The sequence below is a fragment of the Falco peregrinus genome, chromosome Z, assembly GCF_023634155.1.
Source record: "Falco peregrinus isolate bFalPer1 chromosome Z, bFalPer1.pri, whole genome shotgun sequence".
In the NCBI taxonomy this organism is placed as follows: domain Eukaryota; kingdom Metazoa; phylum Chordata; class Aves; order Falconiformes; family Falconidae; genus Falco; species Falco peregrinus.
Window position 1 is genome coordinate 17,602,319 of NC_073739.1, and position 12,992 is coordinate 17,615,310.

Genomic DNA, 12,992 nt, shown 5'->3' on the forward strand with positions numbered 1-12,992 from the left:
GGAGGATAAAACTAAGCATCAGCGAACTCGATGGCAGAACTCCCACCAACTTAATTGGGATCAGGATTCTTCGCATGTTTCAAATACTTTCAACCTTTTAAAGCCTTTTCTAATAGTGTATTGCTTGGAAAAGACTTAGATGTTCATGAGGAATGTGCATTTTGGTAAAGTGTGATGAATATTTCAGTCACCAGCAGAAAAAGGCTGAAAACTTTGAAATCTGTGCACAAATCCAGTTTTATTTCAGTTACGTTCTTCATAGCTATACAGAATACTTTGGAAACTGGACATTAGCTGAATTAAGTATGATTAGTCATATTAAAAACCCAAATCTCTGCCCAATCAGTTTTTAAAATCATTGTGCATGAAGCATTTCAATGCTCCTATGTTAAACAAGATTTGACAAATTAAATTGTAAAAAACAAAAAGTAAAAAAAAAGCACAAAACTATCAAAATGGCCTAGAGCATTAAAACCTAAAAGACTTAATTAGAAAAAAAAAAAAAAAAAAAAAGAAGCCCCTAAAAGACTTAATTGGAAAAAAGAAGAAGTTAGTTGTATCTTTATGTACTACCTATAGGTACAAGTGACTGGAAGCTGAGAAGTTTATATAGTTATTAATTACATTGAAAGCATACATACACATAGGCCTATTAAGTAGTGTCAAATGATGTTTAAAAACCCTATTTCTGATATTCGCAGTGTGGTATCAGAAGTGGAATTAAAAGGAGGCTAGAATCAGAAAACAAACTACTTAATTCTGACAGGAGCCTAAGAAAGGCATCTAACCTCTGAAGTAGTTTATGGCACTGGTTAGCTTAGTGTCCCATAATCGGCATTCACTCAGGGGAACTGTAGGTGGCCTGGAAGCTGCCCTAGTGTACTCCTATGTACAAGGTATAGAAATATAGTTGGCTGTTGGCCTTAGCCATGCACGTCTTCCGTCCCTGGTTAAACATTCAGCAGGTCTTACACAAACACATGCTGGTGCTTCTCAGTTGTTCTCCTGCGGCACTGCTGTTGCCTACAAGGAAAGAGAAGAGGTTGCCGTTTTAAAGAAAGGGACAGTCACCACCTGCTTCATGTTCTCAGCATGGACTTTTATTCCTCGAGTAGCTCAGCACCTTACAAAACTTAGTGCGTTTATTCTCAGTACTCCTTGCCAGGGTTTGATAGAGGGCACGGTGCACCTGACAAAATAACCCTGTCCACTAGCTCTGTGTGACCACGGACAAGCCTGCAGCAGAAGGGACAACTGAGGAGTACTTCCTCTTTCAGCCCATCTTCTCTCCCCAGTACTCTGCTTTACTTCGTTTTGACAGAAATGCTTGAAAGTCCAGCTTGGAAGACAGGTTGCAAAAAGAAACCACTTCTCCCAGCAAAATTCTTGGCAGCAGGAACTGATGACACCCAAGACAAAATTGGTTTTCTTACATCAGTATTCTCATAGTTTGTACCTGAACTGTGTAAATAGTTATTTTGAGTAACTTGGAAGTCCTTGGATATACTACATACTGTTTTACTTATTAGGCCTACTTAACATTATGTATTTACTGGAGAGTTAGTTAATCTAGGCTTAATCATGGCCAGAAGCCACTAGGGATTCAGCTGTGTGTTTTACCTGCAGAAAAATTTAAGACAAAGAGCTTTGAATGAGCATTGAATGAGCTTTAGCTAGGCAGATCTCCTCACTCACAAAAGATACACAAGTATACTTTACATTACTCTTTTGGTATTTTTAACTTATAGCTTTCTTTCTTCCTACATCCTTTTGAGATCTGGCAAGCAAAAGAAAGATTGATTATCCAGCATGCTTTCCAGAAATCCTCACTAAGACCAGGAGGTTTTTGTGGTGTGAAGTCATTTCAGGCAGCTGGATGGCCCAGGCTTGCTACCACTTTCCCCCTTAGTGGAATTCCATTTACAGGAAATCATGAAAGAGACCCAATGATTGCAATTTACCTCTCTCCTGTAAGCCAGATCCTGTTTCCCACAAAAGGTAGAAACACTGCCAGATGGTTACAGATCAAGAGTAGGAAAACAGTCCACGCTAAAACATTTAGCCTCACTTGTTATCTTACATACTTCATATTCAATAAACACTTAAAACAAAAAGAAAGCAAGCAAACGCTGAACTCTTGTGCAAATTTTTTTCAACATTTTTCCATGTTAATTTTCCTTTAAAAGCTGAACTATAAATTTGAGTTCCCTTTCTCAAGGGCCTTTCAAATCTGGGAAGGTCAAAGTTTGTGTTTCAGCTGTTTGGTAAAGTTGTAATCATGTAATATGACAAGCTTCAAAGAAATAATTTACATGGTACTTGTTGATTATATAAAACTTTAACTAGGTCTTACTAAGGGCTCACTCCAGGAAACCCCTAAGCACTGAATTTCTGGCTTCAGTGAAAGGTGAAAGTGTTCTGTATCTAACAAAACCAAAGTCTTTGAACCTCTGTGGCTGAACATCAAGAATCTGTCTTTTCTCCCTGTATAAGTAGTTATGCTTCCCAATGCATGGACGAGTGCTAAAAGGAATCCTGTTAAAGTCTCCCAGATGTCCTAGCTTGGTTCCCCAAAGCTGATCTTAAGATTTTTTTTCCTATTCAAATAAAATCTCATGCCATTGCTCAAGAATGCAGGCATCAGCCAACCAGCCTACTCTCACTCTCAGAGTAAGTCTTTCTGTGTCAAAGTTTTCATTTAAATAATTAAATTTATTGAAAAATTCTTTACAGTAAGCTAGAAGATTTAAAACAACTGACCTGAAACGTGGTGCTTTTGGGCAGAACAGTTTAGGCAGGAAACGTTTTACACATCGCTGAAGTTGGCCAAAACAATGTAGCTGCTTCACAGTTTTCCATTGACTAGGTTGCATTCACCATCATTTGCTGCCTGAACACACCTAGCTAGTAGCAAAATTTTCTTTAATCCTCCTCTCTACTCGGAACTGATCTCCTACTGATGAAGGGTAGGCAAGCTACAAAGCAAGGAACTCCATGCAAGGGAAGTGTGAATTGACAGCTCAAGCAGTATTTGGAAACAGGTTTGATGCTGGTCCTAGACAGGGATGACCTGGGGGAGGCAGGGCTGCTGGACCATGCACCCGTCCCAGGGCACTGGTGCTCTGCCCAGAACAGGAAAGAGGGCAGCACCTTGTACCTGTCCCCGCAGGGGCTCAGAGCCTGGGGCCAGGAGGGGAAGCATGCCATCTTGTACTTACACAGAGAGTCCTTTCTCCAAACTGGCTGTAGAAGGTCATCTTGACTTTGTGCTTGTGTCCAGTCCGCTGATCAAAGGTGTTACAGCTGTCGAAGGGTGGGCTGTACAAATGCAGGCTAACAGCAGATTCTGTGTGGCTTATGTTCTCCACACGGTGCAGGCCAATGGAGTCTACACCACCAAGGGCATGAAATGAGAGGTTGCATTAGCGGGAAGATTTAATGATATTTCAGATGCCTGGAAAAATGCTTTCTAAACTAAAACTCATGAGCAAGGCGGTTAGGCACACCCGCACTGTTACGGGCAACAAGGAACCTGATACAAGGAATGTGACTGCTGATCTCTAGCACAGATTCCTACATACACTAGAAATTCAAAATATGTTATTGCCTTCCACACTTCATGTAACTTCTGGATTATCTGCCACAGGATGAAGGACAATATAAATCCAAAGAAACTTAAGGAAGCCTCTGCTGTCAGTAATTTTCTAGCCATCATTCCCAAGAGATTTCAAGGTTATTTACTTTCCTAGGAGATGCTGTTGTAATTGATGCTCCAGAAGCAGGAAGATTTCTGTTTCTAAAAATTAGAAAGATATTTTTCAGGGAAAAAGTTTCTGTATTGCTAATTCTTAGCCCAGTACACAAGGATATCAGTCACATTAAGTGTCAGCTATGTGTATTTGGGCCATGGACTTACAGACAGAGGTGTAGTTGTCTTCAACTGCAGGCATCCGTCTCCTAATTAATCCTTCCAGTTTATTAGTTTGGAGAACAGGCTTTTCATTTGTCTGCTCGTTTGACTAAGGTGACAAATTAGCAGTGACTGGCATACTTCCAACCTCAACTGAACACTAAGCATAACTGAACATGTAATAAAACAAAGCACTGTCTGTTGTGTGGTTACCAATGAAGTAACGGCATTTTCTGTGGTGATACAGAAATCAAACTCTTATGTGAAAAGGTAAGGTATGAAGAATCTAATCCTCAAAACAAACCATTTCCATTCTACACTAAACTGGAGTTTTTGAGTTACTTAAGAGACCTTGAATTTAAATTTATGACCCTGCTGTAAAAACAACTCAGGCCTTTGTACTTGAATAAATATATTATATAATACGTAGGCCTGTATTGTGCAACGTAGGCACGATACCCTCAGAATGATTACACTCTTAACCCTGATACATTTGAAGTGTAAGTCCTAAGCATTGTTAACATAGTTTACCTAGTTGGAGGACATAGGGGAAAACAGTCTTAAATCTGTGCTCATCTAAGGGGACACTCAAATAAACAGTGTTTATTTAAAAATAAAGTACAAGAGCAACCAAGAAGCATGCAATAGAAAGATGAAAGTCATTCACTATTGAAATAGGGCAATCACACTGTCAGTGTTTTCCTTCTACTTGTTTTATCTGTTTCTTTTAAACAAAAACATCTGTTATGAAACATGGCAGAGATCCAAACTGCCTCACAGAACTGGATACCAAATTCATTTAAGACAATCAAGGAAGCTTCGGACCAGATGCATGCAGGGTGCAATTGCTTGCATCGGAAAGGATCGCATAGGTAGGAAAACCTGACAGAGTCTGCTCCCATGCCAGGGACATGGACTCTCATCAGCAGACATGCCAAGCTCCTTCTTGCATTTCCTGTCATATGAATTTTTTGTTTTTACTTGATGTGGTGTACCTTCAACAGAGAGCTGCAGAGCACTAGTTTTCCTTCCCCAATGCCCTTGCCCTGGCTTCATCCATAACCCAATATGAGGCTCCCTCCAGCTGGGGAGCTCCCCAGCTCAGCCCTCACAAGGTGTGTGCTCCAGTTTTTAACTCATCACACGAAAGGCAGATGGCCCCCTTCTTTGATGCTTTGCCTTTGTTCTGCTGAACTCATTGCTGTTCACCATGATGTGCAGCGTCTTTCAAAGCATCAGAATACATTACACCCAGCTGGCCACTCCAGGATGGCCTCCAGTCTAGCACAAGGTGGTGATAGTTACAGATACATGTCATGGCATGGATTTAGGTACCTAGAGAGCCTTACTGGTGGAGACTCAGATGTCTCACAGCATCTATGGAGTTAGACAAGTTTTTTGTAGATTGGGTAGACCTGAGCATCTCAATTCCACTGACACTGCACTTCAGCATGACAGTCTTTTGCTGATGTGGACATGTAGCACTGAGGGTTGGGGCCTCTGCTCCTAGCCGGTCAATTTATTCCATAGACAGCTTTTACATTTTTGACCTAGGTCTTCCATGACTAACCAAAATGATTGTTTCTCTGAAAAAAAAAAAAATCAAGGTGAGTAAGCTATCTAGACTTTGATTCTCTTGTTTCTCACAAAATACTATTCAAGGTCTATGTTTACAAGCAATTTCAGATAGTCATTAGGGACACGATGCTGAAGGCTGCTTGGTCTAGAGGACATACCCGGCATATTTAAGCATCTAGCAATTGCTGCAATGTCTTAAGGGTGAGTTAAAAGGACTTTTGTATGTTTGTTTGTTTCACTGAATCTAAATACAGATTTATGCACTATCTAGAGAGCCACGTTCTTTAGCTGTGTGTATAGCCATTACTGTTAAAGGTAGGAGACTAGAAAGGCCATGAACTCTTCTGTAAGGAGTAAGACTTATGGATGGGTAGTTGCCAAAACAAGTTTAATAGCTTACCATTAATGTAGGCACATTGATTTTCCCTCAAAACTCGTTCTGATTTCTTAGTCATTTCACCATTCCCCTTTTTCTCAGGCCACTCGAACAGAGTCTCCTTTAGATTTCCCTGGAGGATCTTCATAAAGCAGTGTGAGTCAGTGTGATCATGGATGCTGCTATATATGTAAAAAGAATAACCAAACTCAGTCCAATATACATGTTAACTTCAGTACAGCAAACAGGACAGGTGGCATAGCATATTGTACCTGGACATAGCCACAGAATGAAATGGTATTGCACATGGGTCATGCACAAAAGTCTGTGGAAAAAAATGTTCACAGTGACAAAGGTATGCCTACTTAAAACTGCTACTTTAGAAATGTATTGAGATGAGTTCACATACAGCAGGACTTGGAGAAGAGTCAGATATTGATCAGCCTATGACTTTGCCACAGAGGAATACAAAGGTAGTCTAGAGGAGGACAGAAAAATTCTTCATAATGCAAAAACTCTCGTGGGCTAAGAAACAAAATTACAGCTTCCACAGTGACCCCAGGCAGAGGCTGATAGAAACTTGCAAGTATACCTGATATTTGCAGATCCTCCATGCTCACTCTGGAAACATGGGAGAAATGAGTTACTTCTGCATAATTTCTGCGGTCTCTTTACTGCTGTGGTGCACTGACATTTGTTGAAGAAAAAATGCCATACCTCTCAGTCTGACAGTACTAAGTACAACCAGCTACAGTAAACTGTTAACTTCACTAGTTTGGCAACACATGGACAAAACAGCAGGATCTGGTATGAATTGTCTGCTTGCTTTATCTGTCTCCTTCCTCCAAAGTACATTTTAATTGCTACATTTGGAGACATGTGGGCTAGATATGCAGCTTAGTTTTGGTTTTGGTTTGTTTTAAGTAGAGAACTAACTGTTTTAGAAGCCAATGGGATTAGGACAAAGGGAGAGCTCTCCACACATTGGAGGCAAGGGAGTAGGAGGAATTTGACCCCCCCTGGAAATACAGTGCTAATGAGTTTCAATCAAAAACATGGTACTTGTGTGTTACTGTTTTCAGTATTTCAGTAAACAAATGCCAGGGTTTCTTACAAACTGAGATGCCAAGAGCCCAGAGCTTGCTTCAGGCACAGAACAGTTCACAAATGCCACGTTGTCACGCTCCTTCCACAAGCCACGAGAACAATCTGATCCTCCTCATGTAGGAAGCAAAAACAACTTGTGGTCTCAGTCTAGCTCTAGCAAATGCTCATCCAACTCAAACACAGTTTGACATAAATTACAGGCTTTGTGGGAATAGCCTGGAAGGCGCAGAGGTGGTGGGCTCACTTCTTATATCCTTCAGAGGATAACGTCACAGCATCCCCTAGAGACTATTGTAAGTGTTCAATTGCACATTCAATTGAAACAAACAAAACCCCACTTCAACATCTCCTTAGGTTTTCTATTTAAATGAAATAATAATTATTCAAAACCTGCAAGTTTTGTTATTCCATATTTTGTTTTAGCCAACATTTTGTAAAAGACTCTCCAAAGGATAGATCCTGCCCTCACTTTTGTGGGGACTACACAACCCAGTGTTCTGTCTGTGTACAGAATTCAGGAGGCAACATCAGCTGTGAGGTCTGTTTTGAGGGAAGAGATAGGATGCATGAACCTAAAGAAAGACAAGTACTGCTGGGAAGGGGCTCCCTCCTCAGCCTGCAGTCCTAACCCAAACCTAACTATTCTCATCTTGTCACAGAGGCGGGATTTAAACACCATGAGAGAACAAAGACTATTTAAATGGCACCAAGTCCTGCTTCTGCAACACATGTTGCAGGGGTCTGCTATACGGGTCAGGCTGAACAGGGTCTTGTCAGCCTGTCCTGCCCACAGGACTCACTGTATCTCTAGGATTAAAAACCTCCTCTGACAGAAGGGAAGCTTAGATTTGGTAGAAAAACAGCATTTTTAAAAGAGTGCTCTAAAAATGTCCATGAGGTACAAACTTGCAAAAGATAAAGCAAATATTCAGGACTGCTATACCAACAGGAGTTCTGCACTGTTTAGTTTCCAGACACTTTCTGATAGCTCACATAAGGCTGATTATTTTTCTCTTTATGTGTGACAGTGAAAGATACAGTCGCTTTATAGCTGCTTAATAAAACCATAGCCCTTGGATACAAACCTGCCATGCCCTTCACCCCAGCACAAGATCATCAAGTTGAACTTTCCATTTCCATTGTCCACAAGATTTCTTGTATACCTGAAATACAAAGTGTTTTCTTTATACTGTACTGATATGCCTATAAAAGACAAAATTATACAAACATGTTTAAGAAGGAAGCTTGTGACATACAAAAATTATTTTTCTTCTTTTTCTTGAAAGCCAAGTTTTACTTGGGGGACAAAAAAAAATGTATTTTCAACTTTTTTTGTAAGAGTTATTTTTCTGGGGAAAAAAATTGGATATATTTAATATTTTATAATAATTGCTTTTGAATTATATAGCCTATCAGAGTTTGGAACTGTGAGTCTGAGACCAGAATGGTACACAGGATCAAATCAAAATAGTTGTTGAATGAAATCACTTCAGCAGCTGGCTTATAATTAGAAACAGAGGACTGCAATGAAACAAGAAAAATACATGGTTACATTCTTCTGCAGCTCCTTTTCAGATAGTGTTGGCTTTCCTTCTATTACACAGCACTCATTTGTACAAAGCCAAAGAAACAAAGACTTAAGATGTCAGGCTTTCCATACACGGTCCTCCTCCTCTGTTCCTGAAAGTTCTGTGTCTTGTACTGCAGCATTCGTGTGAGGATAAACCACCTGTGCAGTAATTTCTGTCAGCATCTACTTCTAAACAAAGTTTATCAGAGCAAAATTTCTTAAAAAGATCTTTTCACATGCTAACTTATAGCTGGCACAGAATAAACTTGCTTCTAAAGGCTTTATATCAATATGAATGTTCTAGACTGTGATTTGTTCTCAGGGCTGGAAATAATAGCTCTAATAGCAACATCTTACATTTGTTTCCTGGCACACTCCTGCAAGCATTCCCTGAGCTGCTGATCAAGTCGTTCTATTGAAAAGGTCACTAGAGTGGACTGTGATTTTGCTCTATACATTTCTTTCTGTGGTGGGGCTCTTCTGATGCGGGGCTGGTGCTCCTAGCTGTTACAGTGCAAGTAACGCAGTGGGACCTTTCCATTTCATTTTAGCTGTAGTCATGACTATTCGCACTTTACTTAGCCAAGTAAAGCAAACACTTACGCCAGTGACAGGATGCCTCACTGGTGCCTAAGAGATGCAAGCAGGGACACACAGAAGGTGCACTGATGTCGACTGAATGTTTTTTAATTAGTTTCCCCATAAGACCACTACTCTGTTTTAGTCAAGATAGGATGCTCATAATAAATAACTTTCAAAGCATCTATATACTGTCTCTCACTGCATTCAAAATTTGTGCGTACATTACATAGACATATTTTTCCTGTGATGACAGAACTTAAGCAATCAATGCTGGCATTTGACTGAACATTTCAATGGCTGTTATTTCTGTACAGCAGGTCTGGCTGGCCAAAAAAAGCTCACCAAAAAAACAAACCAACGAAAAAGGCTGCCATGCATACTTCCAATGTTAGCACATTTTGTTTTTCCAATTCTTAGTTTCCTATGTTCTGTTACTAATTTTGTGATTTGCTCTGAAAGGGGGGAATAGCCAACGCTAGGTGAAAGGAGGCTAAAAAAAGTCAAGCTGGAATGATGCTTTCATGATAGCAAGGTTAAAAGGAAAACTCCTGGGGTTGGAATTTTTTCTTTGCTCGTTGTTTTAAAGGACGTGCTCAAATAAAATGCATTTATATTGAAATTGAAGGCACGGAAGCCAGAAATGACAGGAATAAATGAGTTGTTAGCGAAGCAGGAGCGACTAAAAGGTATTTTCCTTCCTCCCGGCAAACAGCAAAAAGCCTCGCCCGGCACAACGCCGGGGGAGGAAGGGACCGAAGCGTGGCGGGCAGGCGGCTCCCGACGTGCCGGCGAGGCCGGGCACACCCGCACCAGCCCCGCCGCAGGTTCGCTCCCGCCCGGCACGCCGCGCAGCCCGGCGGAGCGGCTGCTGCTGCCGGCCCCCCTCCCTGGGCGCCCCCGCCACACACGCGTTAAAACGCCGTCCCGGCTGCTGCAGCGCGTCCTGGCCCCTCCGCCGGTTACTCGGGCGGGCCGCAGCGGCGCCCGCCCTGGCGCCCTCCCGGCCGCGCTGCGCGGGGCCGGCCCGAGGGACCGCAGCCGCGGGCAGCGCCGGAGCCCAGCGCGGGGCCGCCGCCCGCCCGTGCCCGCCGGTGCCGCCATTGGCCGCCACCGCCCCGCCTGCTCCCCGCCCCCGCCCGGCCCCGCCGCGGGGCACCGCGGTGTCGCCCCGCGGGCCTTTGCCCTTCGGCTCCCTCGGGGCGCCGCCGGAGGGGCTGCCGGCCGGGGCGGCACGGGGGGGCGTCCGCCCGGCGGTTCCCCCGCTCCCGGTCAGCAGCTCTGCCCCGCCGCCGGCCCCGCTCGCACGGCTGCGGGGCGCAGCGCAGGGGGTCCCCGCTCCGGCTTGCTCGGTACCTGTACTGGTCGAATTTGGCGTACTGCAGCCACTCCTCGGGGTTGCTCTCGTACGACTCCATCAGCGCCTGCACTTCCTCCACGCTGACTTTGTCCTCCGCGAATATCCGATGGAGAATGCGGACCAGCTCCTCCAGGCTCCGCGCCTTCCACGTCTCCGTCTGAGCCGGCTGCTCCGTCATCGCCGGCTGCTCCATCGCCGCCAGCCGCTGCCCCCGGCCGGCCCCCGCCGCCTCCCTTTATGCGCCGGGAGGCACGGCGGGAGCCTACCACCGCCCCGGCGGGCGGAGGGGCCGGGCGGCCGCGGCGGGCGGGCCCGCGGCCAGCCGTGCCCGTCCCCGGGAGCGGGGCCACCGACCCCGGCGGGCGGGGGCAGCGGGGCCGGCTGCGAGGGCGCGCCTCGCACCGCCCGCCCCTGCCAGCCCCGCCGGCGAGCCGCCGCGCTGCGGGGCGGGTCTGGCTCCGGCGCCTCGGGCTGGCAGCCGGCGTTCGGCTCTCCGGTACCCCCGGCGGAGCGAGCACGAGGGGAGCAGCGGCCGCCGCTGCCGGGCGGGAAGCGCCTCTCCCGGCAGCAGTCTCCGCGCAGCTCTCCCCCTCCCTGCCAGGCCTGTGTGCGCATCTCCATCCCCTTCGGACGAGGTCTGCGGCTGTCTCCCTGTCGTGTGCTCGCAGGTGTTACTTTGAGCCTGGCCTTACGAAAACACATCTAGAAGCTCTATTTAAAAGCGACACAGAACACATGGTGTCTAAGGTCACAGAAAATTGCTGCTGGAAGCTGCATTAGGACAGGCTGCCTGTTGAAAGTGATGTTCCTTGAAAACCGTGCTCTCCGGAGTGGCACTTAGGGCTGCTGTGACCATTACTGCTCTGCATGACACCTGGAAATGGAACAAATGGAACAAAGAACAAAACAGGCCAGGCTAAGACGACAGACCATCCTTGCACTCCTGTTCATCAAACCTATATACTGGCTGCAGAGCAAGCAGATGCCATGCCAGCCATCTTCACTTCCAGTTCATCTGTTAACAGGATGGCTATTAGTCATGAATTCTGGCAAATTCACTATATGTCATAGAACTGTGCTTTCAAAAAAACCATACTTTTCTTTCTGAAAAAGAAGTCCAGCTATTTAGGCCTGCCTGATGATTGTGGGGCTGGAAGAAACCAGATCAGAGGTGTGGTCTGCTGTAGCTCTGGAGCTTGATGGTGCTCACAGTACCAGCAGCTTGTGGTTTCCCTTGGAGATGGTGACACTGAGGGTTTTCTACTGTGCCTTCTTTTCCCTCCTCCTGACCTGTGCATCAAGTGGGTGTGAGGAAAAAACCACACTATTGATATGGTAGCTGCAGCTCAAGAGGCTGGATAAATGTCTGGCTCCACTGCAGTCAGGAATACGTTCCCATAAATTTAAGTGGGGCTGGGATCTAGTGCATTGGAATGAAATACAAACAAAGTTACTGAATACATACACTGTCAGGCATCAGTCCAGAACCTCTGCTGGCACTCAGAAAGCAGACTCGGTCTTATCACTCGTTTTTTTACAAGTTGTGTTTGTGTGAAAGAACTGTGATGATTTCAAGCAGGCTTTTTAAGATGTGAAAGGACCCAAAACAATCCCAAATCTCTGAAACACAACCAGGATACCCCAGCACTGATATCAACAGCCATTGTGTCGTTAAAGAAGAAAACATCAGTCTTCCTGGGAGAACCGCAGGTAATGAGCAAACACATCACCTCCCTTGGTAACTTGATCAAACTCATGGGTAACAATGAGCACCTTATTCCTTAATGAAATTTTCCTCAAGTCCATTTTAGATATTGGTTGGTGTCAATAGATTGTATAGGCAAGTAATGCTTTTCTTCAGAACTTGCTTGCGTATCCCATATGGGCATGATTAAAACTGCTGCAGGTTGCACTAGAGTTAGAATTAGTGTGAAACACCTTATGCCATTTATTTCAAAGGCAGAATTCACATTACTTTAGAGGTTGTCAGAAACACTGGCCAAAGGAATAAAATATCCTGCAAGAGCAAGTTGTTGTAACCATCACCAAAATGGGTTCTGAAACAAACCACGAGAGAAGCTTTCAAACATTTTTTTGTTTTATTCCAGTAGTCCCAGAATCTGATTTAAATTCTTCCCCAGGAGTTACAGTATCTCTCTGCTTATCTGTACACCTATGTGCTTGGTAAGGTTCTGGTATTTAAATCCAGAAAAATCTGAATTATGCTTCTGCTGTTAATCCAGAAACTTCAGAACATGGACTCTTTGCCACAATTTGATGGGATCATAAGTGATGTCTTTAAATACTGCTAGCAAAAGCAAAAGGACATTTTATACTTTCTTCTCTTACAACTAAGGAATCAGGCTGGATCTACCTATTGCAGTTTTAAACTGATGTTGTTCATTACAGATCACCTATATTGCTGTACCAAATTGTCAAAGTTTTTTCCTTGATTACCAAAGATTTTAATTTCTCTAGTAGAAATAGAAAATCTTACACTTCCGTTTGCTCC

At 44.3% G+C, this 12,992-nt stretch overlaps 1 protein-coding gene across 1 annotated transcript; it reads right to left on the reverse strand.

The window, feature by feature from the left end:
* Positions 1-219: 219 nt before the first annotated feature.
* On the reverse strand, positions 220-10,716 carry CDO1 (cysteine dioxygenase type 1). The gene is made up of 5 exons (XM_005234940.4): positions 10,477-10,716; positions 8,057-8,134; positions 5,889-6,046; positions 3,219-3,388; positions 220-1,023 (listed from the first exon to the last, which is right to left on the reverse strand). The coding sequence occupies exons 1-5, from the start codon at positions 10,671-10,673 to the stop codon at positions 994-996; spliced, it is 633 nt and encodes a 210-aa protein (XP_005234997.3). The 5' UTR covers positions 10,674-10,716; the 3' UTR covers positions 220-993.
* Between the last annotated feature and the right edge of the window lie 2,276 nt (positions 10,717-12,992).